Source organism: Lichenostomus cassidix, chromosome 12 (assembly GCF_008360975.1).
Source record: "Lichenostomus cassidix isolate B80296 chromosome 12, HeHo_3.0, whole genome shotgun sequence".
Taxonomy (NCBI): domain Eukaryota; kingdom Metazoa; phylum Chordata; class Aves; order Passeriformes; family Meliphagidae; genus Lichenostomus; species Lichenostomus cassidix.
Window position 1 is genome coordinate 20742450 of NC_139493.1, and position 23050 is coordinate 20765499.

Sequence of the window (23050 nt, forward strand, 5' to 3'; positions counted from 1 at the left end):
CCACTCTTGTGCAGCAAAACCAGCCAGCGACACAGGGAACCAAGGCGCTGGCAACATCTGTGCAACTGTGATTGCAAAAGGACATTCACTCACACCCACAAAACCACTCTATAGGCAGATGCTGGAGTCACTGCCTATGGCATTTGAGTCCTGCTGGAACCTCACTGGCTTGAAAAGCCACTGAGTTTTGGGGTGGCACAACTCACTTCTGTTTCTCTAATACAGGGATACTTGATAGCCCAAAAAGATCTGAGTCTTAGATCCTTTCCAGGTTTGCTACCATCTGAAAAGAGATTTAACCTCAACAGTTTAAAAGACTTTCCAAAAGTCTTTGAAGGCATCCACTTTGACATGCTGCTGATCACAGCCTTGAAGGATGCACACAAGGAGCCAAGCCAGATTATGCCGTCACTGCTTTGGGCTTTTTTATTAATATTTAAGAATACTATCATTATTGTCAAAAACAACAAAGGGGAATTGACTTTCGTATATTGTTAAAGGGTTAAAGAGTTAATTCTTGTTGAGTTAATTAAAAGGGAAGGGAGTTAAAAGATGTGGATTAATTGATGGATTGTTTGGGTTACTTTTAACAAAGTTGGAAAAGGCTTAACTGAATTATCACTGTTCCTTCTGGTTGTTGTCATAACTGGTTTGGTTATCCTGTATATCAGTTTCTGTTATAATATTGAATAATAAATTGTGGAAATGTAGGGGCAAGAGGGCTGATGAGGGCCACCGAGAACTTTTCTAGAAGGATCTCTCCGAGACGTCAATCAAGGTGCCAGTCTAAACATAACCACACTCAGCACCACAAAGGAGCATGCCCATGGGGGAGGACCCAGGTCAGACCACCTTAAACAGGCGGGCAAAAGGGCAGGCCAGGAACTACAGACACCAGGACTGGGTAAATGTATCCAGGACCCTCGACTGGGGTCAAGAGGGTATAAAAGTGGCTGCGCAAGCCCTGGGAGGTGTGCCTTTGGCCAGACCAGTCACACAACCAGTGGTGCAGCTTTGTGCTGTGGGCGTCCCCTATTGGTTTTTTCTTTCCCTTTAATAAATTTTCTAAAATCTTTTAACGTGAAGAAGCCTCGTTCTTCACATTATTGATTATTTATCAGATGCTGAGACAGCAACAAATCAAACTTGCAGAGTAAGTCTGAGCACTACAGCCCTCCTTTAGCAGGACACAGTCTATAAGCACCTGGTTTGAAACCCTGCACTAATACCTGAGCAGCTTGTCTCCTCCAGGATTCTCACTCCCCCCTCAAACTAAAAGCTCCAGAGTTCCTTTTATGAGTTGATCACGGTAATGCCCACTCACAAAAGCACTTGCCCATCATCTCTGTGTCTGACCAGCAGATAGGAGCTAATTGCTCCATGGCAACACTCTTTGGAAAAACCTTTTTTCACCTCTAACACCTCTTTACTTGTTCTACATCTTCCTCATCTGAGCAGACTACTCAGTACTCTAGTTACTTTGCTAACTACTAATTAGAAGTTCCTATTTAAGGCTTACCACAACTGCTGCCTCTCACAGATGCCCTGCTCACTGGCTCCCACATCCCCAAAGGCTGTTTGCTTTTCTCTTCCTTGCATGCCAGCAGACTGTTCTTTTTTTCTCAATTCTCAGGCTTGCCCCTGAAGTGCCTTCTAGAAACTGACAGACACAGTTACACTTGAAGTCCTGCTCCAGCCCCAGTGCCTGCAGGAGAGGCATGATATTGTTTCAAAACGACAGGACAGGCTTGCTGCAAACCCATTTGAAATAGCAGCACTCAAAAAAGGAAAAGGGAACCTCAAGAAAAAAAGGCACAAGACCACAACAAACATCTATTGCCAGCAGCCAGTGAGAGCTTCAAAAGACTCTTCCCATACCCAAACTGTAGTTCCAGATTGCCAGCACTGCCAGCAAAAGGCACATTGGTAACAGCAAGAAATAAGTACACAGAATACAGAGCTCCAAGGCTATGCTGGTTTTGACTGGGATAGAAGTCAATTTCCTCTATAGCAGCTTGCATGCACCTGCGTGTTGGATTTGTGCTGAAAATAGTGTTGATAACACATGGATGCTTTAGTTACTGCTGAGCAGTACTTACCCAGCATCAAGGGCATTTCTGCTCCTCAGACAGTCCCACCAGTGAGCAGGCCTGGGAGTGCACATGAAGTTGGGAGGGAACAAGGATGGGATTGTTAACCCCAACTGACCCAAGGGATATTCCAGACCCTAAGATGTCATGTTCAGGAAAAAAACTTCCTGAAAAAGGAAGAACAATGCAGATGGAACACCATGGCGGATGTCTTCCCAAGCAACCATTATGCATGGCAAAGCCCTGCTCTTCTGGAGATTAAACACCTGCCTGCCCATGGAAAACACTGAATGGACTCAACTCATTATGCTTCTTTGCTTATATATGTGTTTTTCGCTTTACTTGTTGAATTGCCTTTATCTTAACCTGCAAATTTTACTTTTACACCCTTTGCCCTTCCAGTTCTGTCCCTCACTCCACTGTAAACAGTGAGCAAGCTGCCATGTGACGGGTCAGTTGCTAGATAGCATGAAACCATTTAGGAAAGCTCTAAAGCTTCTCACTTACAGAATTTCAAAATACGGTCTGTAAAAAGTGTTTTTTTCCCACCAAAGCACAAAATTCACACAAGATAGTGAAACAGCATTGTTTGCTACAGCTTGAATTGCTCAGCATGTGAAAGTGCAGCAGCAACTTTTGAATGGCCACTTTCTTGGTCCGTGAAAACTAGGCAGGACACAATAAGCCCTCAAGATCTGAATTTAAGGTGGTGTATTAGCTCACTGCCACATGCAGTCAACAAACTGTTGGCTGGCTTCTTGGCTTTAACACACATACCTGTTGAAGTTGCCATACCGGATTTTAAATTTGTACACAAGCCTGCCAGCATGAAGAAATCTTGTTTCGGGCAACGGATAGGTGAATGGTTTCAACGACATCTCTCTCTGTCCCTGTATGCCAGACTACGAAAGCAGGAGAATCAAAGGTTAATTCCTAAAACCCCTCACCACACCTCGTTCTGTCATATGAAAAGATTACAGGCAGTTTTGCTTCCAGGGGGCATTTACAGAGACAACTCTCCTACCAGTCAGCAAACGGCTGATCTGAGTGTCTGTTTCGGTAGCGCCGTATTTTTGAGCAGGATCCGAGGCCAGACCTGGAGCAGACGGCCACCTCGTCTTCAGCTGAGCTGCCCTAGAACAGTGCCCGCCGAGGTCCCTGGAGTTTTACTGGCCTCGTGCCCCGGCGCTGGCAAACAGCCCCCCACCCCCACCCCTCTCCCTGCAGAGGCCGGTGAGGCCCGAGACCGGCACCAGCTGCGAGGGAAACCCCGGCTGCCGCGGATCCCCGCAGCCCTCACGACTGCGGCCCGCAAGAACTCGTTTCTCCCCACCCCCCGCCGCATGTCACCAGCGGCGGGCAGTGCCCGGCTGCCCCCGAGGTGGGGCGGAGAGCCCAGGCCCGCTGGGGCAAGGCCGGGCCCCGCTGAGGACGCCAGCCCAGCGCCTGGCCTGCCCGACGTGAGATGCCACTGCCTTACCAGAGCTGGGGGCGGCCTCAAAGGCCTCCAGACAGTTCCGGCGCCTACCGCATACCCGCCACTCCGCGTTCACCGACCGCGCCATGTCCACCAAGCCCTTACCTCAGGTGGAGCCGGGGTGGAGCTGCGGACTGAGCGGGGTCGAGCGGAGACGAGCGCTGCTCAGACGAGCGCAGCCGAATGAAGCCGAACCAAGGCGAGCCTAGCCGAGCCCAGCCTAATCCAGCCGAAGCCAGCTGAAGCCAGCTGCAGATGGGGAGGGGGGACATGGCCCAGAACGGCTCTGCAGCCCCTTCCTCTGAGGGGTAGCAGGGCAGGATGTGCTGGTGGCGGGTGCTGGAGGTAGCCGGGGCTGGGCTGCTCAGGTGGTATCTCAGATGAGGCAAACGCTCCAGTGTGAAAAACGAAGTTTCACTCTCCTGTTAGAGTTTAAAACGTTTAATAAAGAACGTTATAAGAATAAAGGGGATGTGATAAATACATATCATGATGTTAGCTTTTCGCAAATATTACAGTGGATACTATGTGTATTATTTTAATCTTTTTCTTATAGAGGTAGCCTTGCTGTGAAAAATTGCTGTGTAATGATGACTTAGGTCTTTCTTTCTGGTGCTAGCTGAGCTTAGACATAGTAGTAAAATAGCTGTTACAGTTTTGTTAGAATGCTTGAACTGTCTGCTTGAACTAACGGATAACATCCCACGAACGGACCCTGCCACTGACACTCCAACTATCAGCACCTGTCGCCTGCAGAAACCACAATCTGGGAGTGAGAACAGAATCCATGAAAGACGACTGCGCATGCTCCGAGGAAGCGGATCAGTTCCCAGAGCATGCAAACTAGTTTGGAGAAAAATATGAATATCCATAACTGTTTATTAATATGCATTAGGCTGAAGGGTATGTTTATGACTTTAACGTCTTCATGAAGGATTTTGCCTGGTACAGCAAAACTGCGTTACAAAGGCTACAGAGAAGACCACTGCACCCTGAATGGGGCCCTGAACTGCCCACTGATTAAGATAAGTAACAACTCAGAGGTGGGAAAAGAATATATTCACTAGGGGATCACGCTTAGCACCTTCGGGGTGGAGATCAGAGCCCCAGGGATATCAGCTGCCAGGCCAGCACAGACCCTCACACCAAAGGGTGGGGAGGGGAGAAGTTTTGGGTGTGTAGTGAGGAAGCCTCTGGCAGTGAAACGCCCAACCTCCACTGTGCAGACTGGCTCAGGTGTGGGGCCCTGCACCACGGGAAAAGCTTATCCACATGAAGGACAGCCAAGGGGGTGTCATGGCTCGTCAAAGCCTCTCCCCAAAGGGGTCCCCAGATCCTACAACAAAACATTACAACATGATGCAACAGATCCACAGTATTGCAAGGGACAGCGTTAAACCTAGCCCCGTGCGGGGGAGGCACCTGGGCATAACCACCTGGCCCAAAACGTATATTCATCTACTGGATTCTGTAAGGAAAATGAATCCACAAACACCAGAGGTTTATGTCCAAAAAGGAGACAGAGGAGTCCTGTAACTTTATTCATTAATATAGGGAGAGGTCATGGGCATTTCCCATGGAGTCTTTCAAATTGATAGAGGATGCAGTCTCTTTTATCCTAATTCCTGGCCTCAGTTCCCTCTCTCTTTCCCTATTGACTGGGGTACTCAAGAGGCTGAGAAAGGAGTGGTCAATAGGTAACTCAAGTTAACTCTTGAGAGACACAATATGTGAATTCTAAAACCTGGAAAAACAGGATTCCCTTAATCTTATCAGGATAACAGGGACAAGAATCCGTTTGAAGCCAGCACAGCAACCGCTGAATCATCCCGTGAAGGACTGCGCATGCTCCAGAGAGAAAGGTGAAAAGCGCATTGTGATGAAGACTACTGGGACCTTCACCCTGGAGGGGATCTTTGGGGTCTCCAAAGACCACTGGGACACACAGCGCGTGCATGGCACACATGCTAATGATATTAATGACTTCCGAGAAATTATTTGAATAACCACTCCTATCCCGGGGAATGTGATGAATATTCATGAATTTTACCTATAACAATGTGTTTTTACAAGTACTGGAGCATATGTTTGAAGGAGGGAATCCCCCACACGTGGTGCACCGAATAAAGCAAATACTCACTTCTCTGACTTTGTCTCTGAAGTGTCTCTAGGCCCGCTTGGGGCGAATCAAGGTACAGGCTTCCCGGAACGCCTAATGCAGACGCCGCGTAACATACATCTGAGAAAGGAGTGGTCAAATAGGCGCCCATCCAGGGCTGAAGGCTGATAACAGGTCTGGCCTTGTGGATTCCCTTAATTGTATCAAGATTAAAGGGGGCAAAAGGAATCCTTTTGAAATTGAGCACAAGAAATCGCTAATAATATTTATGACTTATGAGAAGTAATTTGTATAACCACTCCTATCCTGGAGAATGTAATGAATATTCATTAATTTTACCTATAACACTGTGTCTTTGGGGGTACTGAGGTGTGTGTGTTTGGTGGAAAGAATTCCCCCACACCCGGTGCGTCGAATAAAGCAAATATCCACTTCTCTGACTTGGTCTCTGAAGTGTCTCTGGGCTCGATTGGGGCGAATCAAATTGGCACCTCCAGATGGGACCCTAACTCTGCTCAGCTGCCGGATCCAAAGGTAAGCAGACCTCCCAGTCGCGACCTTGAATTCTCAGGGGGAGCTCAGCTGTCCTTTGGCTCATGGCAGTAGTAGACTAAGGACCATCTGCACCAAATTAAGGTATTTGCTACTTCTAAAATGAATGCATGCAGGTCCGGGGTACTAGTCCCCAAGGGTGGGTTGAGACTGGGTCTCCCAAAATTAGTCCCAGGCAAGGGGTTGGATCCCAGGGGTTGGACCCCGCTACAGTGAAAGGTACCTTTAAGGGGTTGGACCCCCAGGGGTCGGACCCCACTGTACTACCCCATCATACTGTGATTTTTGTTCTGTCTGTCGTTATTTTGTTACTGTGTTACTGTGTCATTATTTTGTTACTGTGTGAGTGTGAATGAATGAGACGTGTCTCCAACACCAAGCGAAGCGATAGTGGAGCTAATATCTGTGTTTCCGTTCTCTGGCAACAGAAACGGCCAGAGAAAAGTGAGGCGACTGGCAAAGAGTGAATGAATATAAATCGTATATAAACCGTTGGTTTGGAGTATCTGCGGGGGCCAGATTGTATTATTGGAGGGGAAAGACTGAATTGAGAACACCCAGACCCCCTACACCTTTCTAATACAGCTCCATGTGATTTTCTTTTGAAATCCTGTGTTTAGTGTGGAAACTGGACTTTTGTGTGCTTGTAATTGAAGGTATAGAATAAGGGGAGAAAGGGCAGAGAGTAGTGTGACTTTGTGGCTGGTTCCCCCGATCTGAGGGGTTTTGAGAGGAAAAGTCAGAGGAGACGTGCAGGAAAGTGTGCGTGGAAGGAAGAAGAGAGGGAGAATAAACAAAAGGAGGCAATGGGATCATCAGAAAGCAAGGAAATACCCCAAGAAAAAGTCCGTTGAGATGTGTGTTAGCACATTGGAAACAACTAGGAGGGTTCTCCGGAGGGACTATGAAAAAGAGCACCCTAATTAAATATTGCAACCAGTGGTGGCCACTGTACAAATTAGATGATGGTGAAAAGTGGCCAGAAAATGGGACTTTAAACTATAACACCCTACTACAACTAATGTTATTTTTAAGGAGGGCAAACAAATGGGATGAGACCTCTTACATTGATTGCTTTTTCACTTTAAGACGTAAACCAGAATGGCAGAAACAATGTCGTATTAATTTAGCACCTCAGGACTCGATGGTCCTTGTATTGGAAAAAGAGGCAAAAGGGAAAAGCCGCATGATAAGGTGCTGTTTGTCTTGCAGCATCGGACAGCGGTGTTTAAAGCTCAAAGCTGAGAGAGACCAGGATCCCTTAGAAACCCAGGAGTTGATGAACTGCAAAGGTGACACCCTAACATCAGGGGCAACATCCCCCAGGTCCTCAACATCCCTGGAGGATAATGAGGATGAAGGGACAGGTGAAGCTAGCTCAGGAATATCATTGTGGCAGGACAAACAACCCCCCCCCCCCCCCCCGCTTCTCTCTCTCCCTGATTGCTGGCCGAGATCGATGGCTCAGATTAAGTCAATGGTTTAATCCGGACTATCAATGCTGGCGTCTGGAACTCAGAGCGAGACACTGAGAGAATGTGAATAATTTTCAAGTGACCGCAAATACACACTCTTTTCCCTATAAAACACCATGAAAAACTCAGCAAAAGTAGAAGCTTTTCTACATGGACATTGGAGTGTGAAGAAAGGTCTTTCTCCCCTGAGCTTGGACGCAGGCTCTGTGGTTACTTCCCCGAGGGATTGAGAGAGGATCTGGTGCATCCCCAGCTCCAAAAATTGGATTTGGTAAGAAGCATTCAGTTTCCTAGATTGCATTCTTCTTTGCTAGCTACAATAATATTAATAGGTACCATTTTCATTTTTAGCGCTGTATTGTTTTTAATCTCCCTATTTTGGGCAACATATATATATGTTTGTTTTAGCTATGAATAGCTTTTCATGTTTTGTGTAGTAAAATTTGTCTAGTTCTTTGTTCCGTTCTCACCTGTGTCTAATAAACCATAATCTATTTTACATTAGACATAAATCGGCTGTCTTTATAAGAACTTATGAGTGAGACTGGGTTTTAGGGTGCTGGTCACTCTGAATAGGTTTGGTCACTAGTTGCCATAGGCCTAGGCAACCGGTAAAATCTATATACCCTCTGTTTCCACTCGTGACAATCATCCAGAACTAGAAGCAAGGCCCTTGTAGAAGAGAAACTGATAGCACCACTCAGACAAGTGGTAGGGCCAGACGGGGGAATAACAAAAGTTAAAACACCATTTACAGCTTTGGATTTAGATACCTGGAGGGAGGCAGCCAGACTGTATAGAGAAGACCCTGAAAAGGTAGCAAAGAGGTTTGAATTAATTGTTGTTAAAAATCAAGATATTGATTGGGAAGACATAGATTTAATGCTATCAGAATTAACTGAAACAGAAAAGGCAGCAGTAGTATCTGCAGCAAGAACACATGTGCAGGGACAGGTAGCTACTGGAATATTACACGGGAATGTAGATAACATCTTTCCTGTTGTCAGGGACTGATATAGTTCATGCCTCAAACATTGATATAAAGTTTTGCTCATTATAAGAAAAACTGTATAAAGAAGCTACAATCAAAGAAGCCTCCCTGAAGATGCCTGACTGGGACTTTGGACTGAGAGTTAAACTGCCGAGATTAGATAAAGGGAAACCTATTGTTCAGTCATCTCAGGCTGAGGGAAAGGAATGCGTACACAAAGGCCAAAGCCACCAGCTGTGCTGAGAATCATCCCTGGCTGAGTATTGGGGTGGGGGAGAGCACAGCTCACAGAAGCCAGGTTTGCACAAACTGGCCCAGCTGTGGAAACCCCAACGCCACAGGCCACATCCACGGGACTTTCACGTGAGAGGCAGCTGAGGGGGAGTCACAACACATCAAAGACCCCCCAAAGCTCTAGGCTTTGCACCGCAGGAGCACACGTGATGCAAGCAGACTCTGCTGCTAGAGGCTGCCCCCTCCCCCGGGGGGACATGCCTGGACATTGCTCCTGGCCTGAGTGTATATTTACCCACGGGGTTCTGTGCTTTTTGAGGGGACCACCACCACCAAGAAGACCAGCTGGAGAGGATCAACGTGACATCGTTGGGATCCACGGATGGTGATATTTTCTTTCTCCCTCTTTCTGTCCCCTCCACCTCTTATCCTACTTCTCTTTTTCTCTCTTTTCCTCCCTCTCTCTCTCATATTTACTATCAAATAAAACCCATACTATTGACTGGCATATGGTCTCGTTTGCACCTTAATTTGGACAGAGGTATTTCCAAAGAACCTTAATAATTGGATCATAACGCCTATTTCAAATCTGCAGTGGGATGCGAATGATACACAAATGTATCCATTTTTGGTTAGATACAGGAAATTAGTGCATTGGGGACTGCTAAATGCCATTCCTAAAACCATCAATTGGTCCTTATTATTCAATATTCACCAGGAAACCACTGAGTCCCCAGGCTCATTTATAGAAAGACTGAGAAATAATATGAGAAAACAAACCACACTGGACCCAGCCTCTGAAGCTGGGCAACAACAGTTAATATCTTTATTGATGGGTCAGTCAGCACCAGGTACACGCAGAAAGTTGCAAAAGATTAAGGGACCAGATAGCGGAGACTTAGAGGAACTCTTAGCAGAAGCATGGGAAATATATAAGAACAGAAAACAGGCCGTCATGGTAGCAGTGGTACAGGCTGAGAAACCGAGCGCCCCCAGGGGCCGGAGATGGCCCCCATCTAGGGGGCGAAGATGGCAATGCCCAGGCCGTGACCAGTGCCTGTGCTGCGGGGGGTTCGGGCATTGGAAGCGGAATTGTCCTAACCGTGCTGCGATTGTGCAGACCCAATCATCAGCGCTGCCAGAACCAGTGACTGTAGCACAGCTGCATACAGAACGACGGGGACTGGCAGGTCCCTCCCTAGCAGACCCGCTGGTTAAAATTAAGCTAGGGAAATGGGAGGTGGAGTTTTTGGTGGACACTGGAGCCACATTCTCAGTCCTGAATCAAACTTTGAGTCCTATAAGCAGTGATCATGTCCAAGTTATTGGGGCCACGGGGAAAACTGAAAATGCCTACTTTTTGAGACCTTTAAAATTTACATTAGGCAAGAAGATGGGAATACACCAATTTTTATATCTTCCAAATTCACCAAAACCCCTATTAGGCAGAGATCTACTAACCTGGTTAGGAGCAAAAATACAATTCACAGAACAAGGAATGAGACTACAGGTCCCTGAGGAAAAATTGATTATGGCTTTAAGACTAGCAAGTATCCCTGAAAAAGAAGAAATACCCATAGATAGTGAAATAACAGATCAAGTGTTCCCCTTGGTATGGGATGTCAAAATTCCAGGAAGATCAAAACAGGCTTCTCCAGTGGTTATTGAACTGCTGGAAGGAGTGCAGCCAGTATCAGGGTGAGAATAGAACCAGTAATTCTATTCCTACCAGCACGGGTAGGAATAGAACCAATAATTGCGAAATTTATTGATCAAAGGTTGTTGAGAGAATGTAGGTCTGCCTGCAATACCCCAATTCTAGCAGTGCAAAAGCCAAACAGAAGTTACAGATTAGTACAGGACCTGAGGGCAATAAATGCAATAACAAAAACACTACATCCTGTAGTGTCTAACCCTTACACCTTGCTTACAAAATTGCAAAGTGACTGGGTGTGGTTTTCAGTTTTAGATTTAAAAGATGCTTTCTTTTGTCTGCCATTAGCTGAAAGCAGTCAGGAAATTTTTGCCTTTGAATGGGAAAACCACAAAACAGGGAGAAAAAGCCAACTTACATGGACTGTATTGCCACAAGGATTCAAAAATAGCCCCACGATATTTGGAGATCAATTAGCTAAAGAACTGTAAGGCTGGACACCGCCCCTTGGGGAAGGTACACTTCTGCAGTATGTTGATGACCTACTAATAGCAACAAGGACTCGTGAAGACTGCAAGAATTGGACTGTAAGTCTTTTAAATTTTCTGGGACTAAGTGGATATAGGGTCTCTCCTGAGAAGGCTCAGTTGGTCCTCCAAAAAGTTACATATCTGGGATATGAATTGGCAGGAGGAGAGAGAGCCTTGGGAAACAACAGGAAGGAGGCAATCTGTCAAATGCCCCGGCCAACTACAATCAAAGAACTGAAAACTTTTCTGGGCATGACGGGATGGTGTAGGTTGTGGATCCCTCGTTATGGGTTGATTGCGAAACCCCTGTACCTGCTCCTAAAGGAAACCGAGGGGACCTACCTATGCTGGACACCAGAGACTAATAATGCATTTGTAACTCTGAAACGTGAGCTAATGCAAGCCCCGGCATTGGGTATACCAGATATCACTAAACCTTTTCTGTTGTTCTCACATGAGAGGCAAGGACTGGCATTGGGACTTTTGGCACAGAAGCTGGGACCCTACAAATAAAGCCAGTGGCTTATTTCTCCAAGCAATTGGATGTGGTCAGCCGAGGATGGCCTGCCTGCCTGCGTGCGGTGGCAGCTGTGATCCTGCACATCGAAGAAGCCCGCAAGTTCACAATGGGCCAGAAGATAACTGGTTTTGTCTCTCATACAGTGTCAGCAGTGCTCACACAGAAAGGAAATCACTGCTTAAACCCATCTCGCTTTCTCAAATATCAAGCTGTCCTAGCAGAATCAGAGGATGTGAGTATCCAGGTAACCAGCATCTTAAATCCAGCAGCTTACCTCCAGGGCAGAGCTACCGAAGAACCCGTACAACATGACTGCATTGAAACCATGGAGGCAGTTTACTCCAGCCGCCCAGACCTGAAGGACTCTCCGCTGGAAGACGCGGAAAACTGGTTCACTGATGGAAGCAGTTATGTCAGAGATGGTAAGCGCCTTGCTGGGTATGCAGTTACAACCGCGGATGCTGTCATTGAAGCAAAACCATTACCTGCGGGGACATCTGCTCAGAAGGCTGGGATAGTAGCTCTAACTCTGAGCCTTGGCACTAGCCGAAGGAAAGCCTGTCAACATTTGGACTGATTCAAGGCATGCTTTTGGGGTGGTACACGCTCACGGGGCTATCTGGAAGGAGAGGGCTTTATTAACCGCACAGAAGAAAGAAGTCAAGCATGCTACTGAAATCTTACAATTACTAGAAGCAGTGCTGAAACCTTCAAAAGTGGCTGTAATGCATTGTAAAGGGCACTCCCAGGGGAACACCATCCCTGAACTGGGAAATGCTATGGCAGACAAAACAGCAAAGGCAGTGGCTGGTGCGGTTCAAATACAAGCCCTAGCTCTAATCCCTTCTAGCATCCTTATGGGTGAGAAACCCCCACCATAGGACACTGATGATTTGAATTGGATACAAAAAGAGAAGGGACTAATAGGAACAGATGGGTGGGCTAGAATAAAGGATCTCCTAGTCATACCCAAAAAACTGTTAAAGTTATTTATCCAAAGCGAACATTCCAAAACACGTTGGGGAGTTGATGCCTTACATAACCATTTAAAGAGCAAAGTGATAGCATCAAAATTAAAGGAGACAGTTGAGGACATAACTTCCACTTGTGAAATCTGTCTTAAAAACAACCTTAATGCCACTCTTAGGCAAAACACTGGAACAATCCTCAAAGGAGCCTTACCAGGGGACGTGTGGCAAATTGACTTTTCTGAATTACCTAGAAAGGGGGGATACAAGTACCTCTTAGTCCTCACAGACACTTTCTCAGGTTGGCCGGAAGCCTTCCCTTGTAGAACAAATAAAGCTAGAGAAGTTGTTAAAGCCTTAGTACAAGAAATAATTCCACGATTTGGGGTACCCAGGGAAATTAATTCTGATAGGGGATCACACTTTGTAGCTCAGGTGGGTCAGGGAGTAAGTAATCTACTAGGCATATGCTGGCAACTACATACACCGTACAGGCCACAGGCAAATGGACAAGTAGAAAAGATGAATCACTTAATAAAGCAACAATTAGCCAAAATTTGTCAAGAAACCAACTTATATTGGTATCAAGCTCTGCCCATGGCTTTGCTAAGAATTAGGGTAAAACCACGGCTCAAGGAAAAACTGAGTCCCTTTGAAATTTTGCATGGAAGGCCCTATGGAACAAATGGGATTCACAATGACAGTGTGGCTCTGGTAGGGCAAAGCTATTTATAGATTATGTAAAACATTTAGGTCAAAAATTACAATCAATATGCACTACCGTTGTTAATTGTAAACCTCCACCGCCTGATAAACCCTTTCATAATGTGAATCCTGGGGATTGGGTTTATGTTATGTCTCTTTCAGGAAATCCACTCCAGGAAAAGTGGGAAGGACCTTATCAAACGTTGCTGGTGACTCATACAGCAATTAAAGTACAGGGAAAATCGACTTGGATCCATTCTACCAGGACCAAACTTGCACCATGACCAGAGTGGGAGACAAGAAGAACAGGACCTCTGCGCCTTCAAATACGAAAAATCAATACAACGTGATCTGGACCATGCTAGTGACACTGGTAATTGGGGCAGGTGCATGGGACCAAAATGCATACCTTCGATTAATGGACAGTTATAAATACAAGCTGCTGCAGTTACAAAAGGCGAACATTGCATCAGATCACTTTAGATGACACTTCTTGAGGGTTTAAAGGGGCATGAGACAAACTTATAGCACGGTTACCCAACTTAACCTGGCTTAAACAATTCTTTGTAATAGTTATTTGTATTATTGAATTGTTACTTACTGTTTGTATTAGTAGTTAGTGTTGTATAATATTATGTACTTAGAATCACGATGCTTATGTTCAATGGCAAAAGTACAAATTCAGATGAGAGATAGAGAAAGGTACTTACTTTCATGACATACAAGATTTGTAAAGAATTACAAATTACAAAAAGAAAAGAGGGGATTGAGAAAGGAGTGGTCAAATAGATAACCCAAATCTATTTACACTTCAACCATCCTTATTTCTTTGATCTTTTGCCCCTTCCAGCAACACTGCGCCTGTCCAGGGCTGAAGGCTGATAACAGTTCTGGCCTTGTGGATTCCCTTAATCGTATCATAGATTAAAGGGGGCAAAAGGAATCCTTTTGAAACTGAGCACAAGAAATCGCTAACAATATTTATGACTTATGAGAAGTAATTTGTATAACCACTCCTATCCTGGGGAATGTAATGAATATTCATTAATTTTACCTATAACACTGTGTCTTTGGAGGTACTGAGGTGTGTGTGTTTGGTGGAAAGAATTCCCCCACACCCGGTGCGTCGAATAAAGCAAATATCCACTTCTCTGACTTGGTCTCTGAAGTGTCTCTGGGCTCGATTGGGGCGAATCACATCCCCCCTAATGCAGACCCCCTTAATACACATCTCCCCTTTCTTCTTTTTCTTGTGTCTTTGTTCTTGTAGTTTATTAACACAGTCTTGGGTAAGTCAAATTAGGGGAATTCCTACGGAAATCTTTCCCATTGTGTTGCGGTAGTTCAGCCCCATAGTGGGCCGGATGGTCTGCCGCAGGGGGGTTGCTACCAGGAGGGAGGCAGCTGGGTATGAGTTATGGATCTGTGCCCTCCTGGTTAGGGTGAGGAACCGTGATCCCCTGCGGCCCCCGAATTATATAGTTGCCCCGTGAGTTATGGATTGGCCCTGCACTCTCCTCCTCCCCTATTCCTGTTACGGACTAAGTTCGGGAATGTTCTCCCCCGTTTGGTGCCCCATTGGTTCCCCACTTTTGTACTCCTCCCCGTTCCTTCCCTATTGGCTTATTCTCTCTGGTTCCTCCCATGTGCCACCCCTTTCCCCTTCCCTGGTTGGCTTCTCGGAGCTAACCACTCCCCTTTCCTGTCCCCTTTTAACCCTATGTCCCAGAGCGCTCAAGGCTCTCCGCCTTGGGTGTCTCCTTCCCGCTCCGCCCCATGCTCATACCCAGATTTCCCTAAATAAACCTGCCTTGAAGACACCCCAGCCGGAGGGTCTGCGCCTCCTTTTGTTCGTCTCTCCATCGCTAGCCCAAGTCCCCAGGCAGCCACCACACACTGCCGCAACGCGCTGCCGCCCGCGCCGCCGCCCGCGCCGCCTGTGTCGCCCTGAGCTGTCCCTTCATGGGCTGCTCCTATCTTCGACGGCGTAGGGGCAGCCCTGCTAAGAGAAGCTAAGAGCCCGCCGTCACGATTGTTTGTTCTATCTCTCAGTATTGGTCTTATCTTACCAGCTGTTTGTTTGTGAAGACACTCCCTTATTCCTTTCGTCCCCCAGTTTCCTCACAGTTCAGAAATTACTCAGTTTACCTCACCAGGCCTTGTATCCACCAGAGGAAAGCAGTGGATCACAAGGCAAGGGGCGCCCACCCCAATACATGGTGGTCCATCTTCTACACACCCTGTGCAGGCCTGTCCCCTGAGCCTGGACTTGCCTGGCCCAGGGCTCAGCCAGTACTTCTTCCTTGAGAAAGCAACCACTACATGTCTCACCATTGTTCTGCACAGGCACCAGTTCCACAACTCCAGCTATGCTCCAGGGATGGCAGTGACTGTAGGAAAGGGCCACAGTCGCCGTCCCCCCCCCACCATTCCCCCCAGCTGGGACATTTCTGGCTCACCTCTCGACAGAAATCAGAGTGGCAGACTACCTGCCACTGGCTTTTGGGCCTCCAAGCTGCCCAAGCCGGCCTTTGCAGGGAGCTGCTGCGGGGAGCAGCACGGCCCTGGCTATTTGCCGGAGAGGGCTGCCTGCCTTGGCTCACACAGAGGCTCAGTGTCACCCTGCACGGGCAGCTGCAGCACAGTGTGCAGGCCACCTGATCATCCCTGCCACTTTCCTGCCCCAGGCCCCCTCCCCCCCAGCCTGGAGCTCCCGGCCACCCAGCCACCCACTCCTGCAGCCAAGGGCTAACTGGGAACCTGGGGCCCTTGCGAGCCAGGGGCCATTGTGACACGGCAGCGGGGCCACCTGTGCGTTGTCACCCCATGGCAGGCACGCTGGAGATGGTGTGTTGACACTGTGGAACTCGATTGGAAGCCAGGCTCCCCCTGTGACACCACAGTGCCTCAGGGAAGGAAGCTTGCAGATGGGGTGTTGATGCTAGGGAAGCTGACTGAAGCAGTGTCACTGGCACCACTGGCAAGCTACGAAAGCGGCTGGAACCGAGGGATTTTTGCCTTTTTTCTTTTTTCCACTTGTAACCTTGCCAGCACTTTTGCCTACCCTTTCCCCGGGCTAGAAAGAAATTGCAGAGCTCTAAGGCCCAGGGGCCACGAGGCCCCTCTTCTGTCTTGCTTCTTCCTGGGAACCAAGGTTGAGAACAAAATCTTCAAGACACACTGTCATGACACACGTGGAGCTGGTGTCAGATGAACACTTGGAGGAGATGGTCTGAAGCTCACCCCTGTGGCACTGACGCAGCAAGGCAGCCGCTGAAAGCTTTGCTCAACCCTATCACTGCAAGGCTCAGGCTTCCTTTGGCCTTGGTCTCTCCCGCAGTGATCAGAAAAGTCCGTCAGCTTTCAGGAATTGCTTGAGATCCGTCCATTCCTTGCTTGCCCCAGACAAGGGGTAAGGCTGAATGCGTGAATGGAACCCTCAAAATGCTGACGTGTTGCAGTGTGCTAGCAGGATTTAGGGTATGCATATTAGCACGAGATCATTGGTCCTGCGCTCTCCCCCGCCCCCATTCTGTGTATGGCTTATGTTCTAGAAATCTCTCCCTAGCTCAATGTATTATTGGTTTCCTGAGTTTGTACCCTCCTCTGCTGTAAACCTATTGGTTGTAACCCCTTTTCCCCTCCTTATCTCTTCCCCTCTGGCTTTCCCTGGTTGGCTCTTCGGAGCTGACCACTCCTCTTTTCCCTTCCCTTTTAATCCTCTGCACCCCTTTGTTCGGCGTTCGCAGCCTTGGGTTCCTTGCCTTTACCCCACCCCTCGCTCTCCGTCCCTCTTCGCCTTCCTTCGCCCTGTGCCCGTGGATCCTAATAAACTCCATTGGAACCCCAGACTGCGACCTTGCACTTCTTTGTTCGCCACACCTCCACGACGACTCGCGTCCCCCGAGCCCCAGCGCCTGCCGCAGTGCCTTGTCACCACTGTGTGCCCCGGCGTGTCTCAGCTCCAGGCGGCTCCCCTCTGTGTGGCGTGGGGTGTCCGTCCGTGAAACACAAGGCTGCGTCGCCGCACTGACGAGTCCAGTTGATGAAAACCATCCAAGATGTGTGTTCAGGCCTTACCTCTAGCCTTCCTGAAAATCTGCGTACAACTGAGGCGGAGAGACAGCAGAAGTCCTTATGAAATATTTATTGCATGGCAGGCCATGTGGGTCAAATGATGTCTATGACGAGAAAAGCGCCCAGCTTACCTTGCCGAGGTATCGAGCAGCTTTGAAGTTCCACTTAGCAGAAGCTGCAGAGATTCGTCCCCTTCTCCGGACACGCCTGCCCAGGCCAGAGACTGAATCTCTGCGAAACGGAAAAACAGGGACTTTAGAAACTAAGTCGAAAGGACTGTTCCAAATCCCAATGAGCCTCACTGAAGGCAAAGTTACGGACAGAGAAGCTGCCATTCACTGCTCCAGAGTGAAGAAAACCACTGCTCCTGGAGCAACTGGAAGACAAAAACCCATCCAAAACAAGAACATGCGACTTCCATTGTTCTTTTTTTGCCTGTTATCTGTGCTGTTCGGAAACATGATTCAGATTTAGCCCCCAAATCTGCATGTAACTTTCATCCAAAGTGTATCCAAAAGCTCTCCACAAGAACCACTTGCGCAAGTGGTATCCGATATATAACCATGAGGTCTGGTAAGTTTGGCCCCCTAAATCAAAATCAAGCCTGTGCCCTTGAGCCTGTCATTCCAAACAGAACACTTGGTCCCATGAAAAATGACTGAACATCTTGAAAAGTGAATTTCAGACACAATTGTAGCCTTACAGCAAGTCCATGATTTGTCTATTAGAGTTTTAGAAAACAAAATAGCTCTTCATCGCCCACTAGCCTTACCCTTATTAACACGAGTTGTTGTTCTTATGGAAATCCAAGTGAATAACTGAAGAAGGATTTCGTTCAAATTTGGAAGCAAACTCCAATTCTACATCAAGGACCTTTCCAAAAGCTCACTGAACTTTCAATATGCCTTCGGTACGCTTACTTCATAGTTACCAAGTGAGGCCTGAATTTAAAAAAAAAAAAACAAACGACAAAACCAAGGAAATTTTAAAAAAACCCAAAAACAAATAAACAACAACAAAAAAACCTCCAAACCAAAACAAAAAGAAAAAACTCCACAGACCAACGAAACAACAACATAAAAAAACCAACCAAACAAACAAAAAATAAAACCAAAAAACCAACCCTTTTCATACTATTTCTCTCTGTAGTGAGTCTTTTCCTCATAGCTGGCTGGATGACACGACACTGTGGTTAACTTTGGAGTAGAGACCAGACAAGGTAGAGTCTTGCTAGTCTCTAAAAAAAAGGGGGAGAATGACGCCAGAGTGATTTTTGCCTTTTTTCTTTTCTGTATTTGTAACCTTGCCAGTACTTTTGCCTACCCTTTCCCCCAGCTAGAAAGACCAAAGCCATTGCAGAGCTCTGAGGACCGGGGACTACAAGGCCCCTCTCCTATCTTGCTGCTTCTTGGGAACCAAGGCTGAGAACAAAATCTTCAAGACACCCTGTCATCAACAAGTCCAACTAGTAACAGGGCTGGGGGGCTCCAGAGAAGAGAAGGGGCTTGACCTGGGGTGAATCGCATCACCACTTGTCCTTTGGATTGGTGCTTTTCATCAGTTCTGCTCGTTTTTCCCTAAAACCTAGGAGACTGTATTCAGCCCTCTGGTGGTAGGCTTTTTACTAAAATGCACATGTAAACTCTTGCTGAGCCACTTCACTATATCGTAAATCTAACTGGGTGGCACTGTCTTTAGTTCTTGTTAATTTTTGCAGAAGGAAATGCTTAGAAACAATGCTTATCAGGAGAGATTCCCCTTTTCCTTGTATTTGCTAAACAGTAGTTAAACTTTACCACCTCCTCCTCCTCCTCCTCAAGAGCTGGGCACAGTAAACATGATGGAACATATAGTAACCACTGGGTTTTGTAACCTGAGTCCACGTGGCTACTTACCTCTCATGTCTCAGAACTGTTTCCACTGTAGCATAGCTACAAGGTCTTGGCACTACATTTTTAAAGGTTTAGAGCAGCTTGCAAATTGGAAAAATTCTTATTTAAACACCTAATTTTCTTTTAGGCACTTGCTTGTCTCTGGCCACTCAGTTGGCCTCTTGCTTCTCTCAGTAAAACTGTATTGCTCTTACATTAGTTTCTATCTCTAGAGACTTTTTTCTATGAGAAGTGACTGACACACAAAAATCTTTCCTGCCTGTATTGCACCTTATTTAAAGTGAAGATTTCTATATCTACCCACTCCAAAATAGCATTTGCGGTACTGCAGCACATGATACTAGGAAGGGAAGTTTCCTTATCAGCTAAAGGCATGTCTGTTGGTACACAGCACTAAGCTCTGGTAATAGGAAGGAACAACTAACATCCTTTTTTAAGGTAAAACCCCTGACTTCTACAATTCCCATAAGAAAGTAACCAATTTTTCTTTTCTTAGCTGTGTTCTGGGAAAGATGCAATGAACTCCAAGACATAGAGAAGATCATGGCTCAGATTGAAAGAGGAGAAGCCAGAATTCAGAGACGAATCAGCATAAAAAAGGCTCTCAATACCAAGGTGAGTTTGCTCTGTTTCCTGCTTTGTTTCCTGATGCCAGTGAGGGAAGATACAGGATCTATGTCAGGCCAGTGCTGCTGATGCATGAAGACATGCTGGGCATGACACTGGCCTCTTTGCATCATGCTCAGGATTGCCTCCTGTGGCTTTTCCATCCTACAGAAGTGCTTTGGTGACAGCCTTAGCTATCGCCTACCCTGGTGTTTGTAACAATCATCTGTATTACAGCACACAGTTCAGAGTGTTGTGTAACAAACTCCTGGTAGTAAAGGCTTTGGGAAGGAGCACAATTCCTTCTGGACACATGTAAATGAAAATAGGAGAGAGAGAGGGAGCAAGAGAAATGGGAGAGAGGGAGAGATGGGGGAGAGAGAGAGAAACAGGGAGACAGGTAGAGAGAGATGGAAAGAGGTAGAGACAGGTAGAGATAGCAGGAGACAGAGGGAGCTAGAAACAGAGAGGAGAGAGATGCACCTGTTTCGAGCACTTGAAAAGACAGACTTACCTAACAGAGCAGGCTTTTGTTCATGTCTGTGTTTCACCAACCAACATTTGGCAGTGAACAGATCTGTAGTAAATTAAGACATTTTATCAGAATTTTCTCCCTCCTTCAGGTTTGCTGAGTTAGTTCTCTTCTAGGGAAGAAAAGTGTCAGACTCAATAAACCAGAGCACCACTGAACCGTGTGCTGCACTCTCATGTACCTTTGTACTCGTACTCTGATTTTACCGGTTCCTGAGGATTTGTGTGTTCAAAAGGATCACTGCCATTTGAATCCTGACCAATCTTGCCTGTTTTCAAATGTAGTGAAAGTCTGCCAATAATCAAATTATTAGAAAGCTGTTTTCTGAACCAGAATTTTCCAGTTTAGATAGCTTTGATAAATGCAGTGTCCTGAACCTACAGTCCTTTTCTTATGGTGACTTAGCATGGGAGATCACAAAAGATTCAGTTTTCTGTCTTCATGTGATGTATTGCTTTCATACAAAAGACTTCCATGCTAATTCTGACCTATTTCTTAGCTTTATGTGGTCTTACTGGTTTTGTTCAGATTGGGAGATATAAAGCCCCTTTCCACCAACTAAGATTATCCTATGGTACTAATAAAGGGAAGAATTACACTGAACAGGAGGATCGCTTTCTAATCTGTATGCTTCACAAACTAGGATTTGATAAAGAAAATGTCTATGATGGATTCAGACAATATATCGGAAACTCACGGCAATTCAGATTTGACTAGTTTATCAAGTCCAGAATTGCAATGGTATATACATATATATATTGCTCTTTTTTGTTCATGAATGCCTATGATAATATGGTTATACCCCAGGCTGATTAAGTAGCTGCAGAAATACTGACGTAGGTGCATGGGAACAAGATATTACCTATTAATAACTTTGCAACAACTGTAGCAGGTGGCAAATGCAGTTAAACTAAAATGGGAGGAGAAGTTCAAAGTTCTAAGGTACCGTTTTCCAATCTGAGTTAAATGCGAATGTGTTTTAGGAAGCAAACATCTGTGATTGAATCCATTCCTGTGGAACCAGCCAGTAAGTAAGTATTGTGAAACATTTTATTCTTTGTTACTCTGACAAGATCCAGTGAAACACTTACCATCAAATCAGCATTTTTAATATTCTAATAGGAGTTTTCCATCAAGTGGCTGCCTAAGGTACTGATTGAACATTTGTGTAATGCAGGAGCTGCAAAGGAGGTGTAATACTTTAATCACTCTCATTGAAAGAGGAAACATGGAACCGGAAGAAAAGGAAAAGGCAAAAAAGAAGAAACTTGGACCAAAACCATCTTCGGTGAGATTTAAAAGGCATTTCTGTGAAAAAGCCCACTTGAAAACAGTGTTTTTCCCAAGTGTCTAGGACAGTGATATCTAAAGTTATTTGAAACCAACAACTTAGAGGGCAATGTTAAAAGCTGCCTAAAGTTCACATGGGTGTTCAGCTAGTACGGTTGAGGATGTCAAATACAGGAAAAAGGGTTCTTAAGTGTAGCTCATGTGCTTTGGAGCAGATGAACTTGTTATGTTTTAGATCACTGGGTTGGTACACTGCATGGGTTTACCCTGGTAAATACACCAGAGATGTGTCTGGCCTTTTGGTTTGTACAATCCGGTAAATCATCCACAGATCTGTTTACAGATGCGCCTCTAGAACTAGATTTGGGAAAACAGCACAAATGTTTGGCAGCTCCCTTTACTGACTAAATTTGAGGTATTGCTAATATACGGGCCTGTTTTGTAAATAAAATACCACCTTTACCGATTTTCTTACTTCCATTTGTTGTTCAGGTTGCTGTTGCCTAGAGCTGTTGTATCGAAAACTTAGAAGCACAACTTACTTGGTAGATGTGCAGAAATCAGTAAAATTAATAGTGGTGTATTATTAAGTTTTTAGATCTGTTCACAGAACATTTAAATTAGAAGTATATTTTCTTATTTGTGAATAAGAAGCTTTATAACACCCTTACTTGCTTTTATACACATTTTACCTCCGTAAAGAGATCATGCTTTTCCAGACTTGGAGAATAGAAAACAACAGAAAAGATGTGCATATTTACCATATTCCACATTTGCAATTTAACACATTTCAAAGCTGCCAGGGTGTAAATGTTCTCCATCTGCTTTGTCTTGAAACATATTGCCTGCTTACTACCTTTTTGTATCACAATAACTCATAATCAAATCTTACCTTGCAGGCACAGAAGCGCAAAATGGATTGGGAGAAAAAAGAAGCTTAAGCTGGCAGAATTTTTTTAATCTCTAAATTTAAGAAGTAGTTCTTTAATTTACGGGTCTTCATAAGATGTACCATGTAATACTTAACTATTTTTAAGAGCATTGGGTTAATCTGTTTATTGAACTAGAACATAGTAATTAATTGTCGTTTCACTTTTTAAAATGCAACAGCTGTGCTGAATTTTTTTTACCATTAACACTTGAAGTAATAAATGGTCTTAATTTATTAATAAGGCTTCTTGGGACTTTTTTTTTCATTAATTTTTCCACTTGAATGCATATTTATTTAGTCATCCCCCAGTTTGTTTCCTCTTAGGGTGTTGCGAACATCATGATCAATAGAACTGTTTAGTGGTGTTTTCTTGGTACAAGCCACCACTCAAACTCCATTTCTGGAAA

General features: G+C 45.6%; 1 protein-coding gene and 1 long non-coding RNA gene across 9 annotated transcripts in view; one reads left to right on the forward strand and one right to left on the reverse strand.

Moving 5' to 3' along the window:
* Nucleotides 1–16125, reverse strand: part of MAJIN (membrane anchored junction protein) — a 31565-nt gene extending 15440 nt beyond the window's left edge. The window contains exons 1-5 of one of the 8 annotated variants that reach the window (XR_014854817.1): nt 15775–16122; nt 5708–5806; nt 3673–3989; nt 3115–3224; nt 2868–2992 (exon numbers count right to left, since the gene is read on the reverse strand). Coding sequence is in view for 7 of the 8 variants with exons in the window: in XM_085073194.1 (XP_084929320.1) it covers nt 2868–2968 (101 nt within the window). In the remaining variant the exon portion in view is untranslated. Of the gene's footprint in view, nt 1–1519; nt 1661–2099; nt 2151–2867; nt 2993–3114; nt 3225–3570; nt 3990–5707; nt 5807–15774 lie in introns of those variants that run through there. The other 7 variants (XM_085073194.1, XM_085073189.1, XM_085073188.1 and 4 more) reach the window with 7 other exon arrangements.
* Nucleotides 16126–16163: 38 nt separating this feature from the next.
* LOC146431940 (uncharacterized) lies at nt 16164–22837 on the forward strand. Its single transcript, XR_014854818.1, has 5 exons — nt 16164–16727; nt 19781–19899; nt 20951–21453; nt 21600–21724; nt 22612–22837. It is a non-coding gene; the product is annotated as an uncharacterized LOC146431940 (long non-coding RNA).
* The last annotated feature ends 213 nt before the right edge of the window (nt 22838–23050 follow it).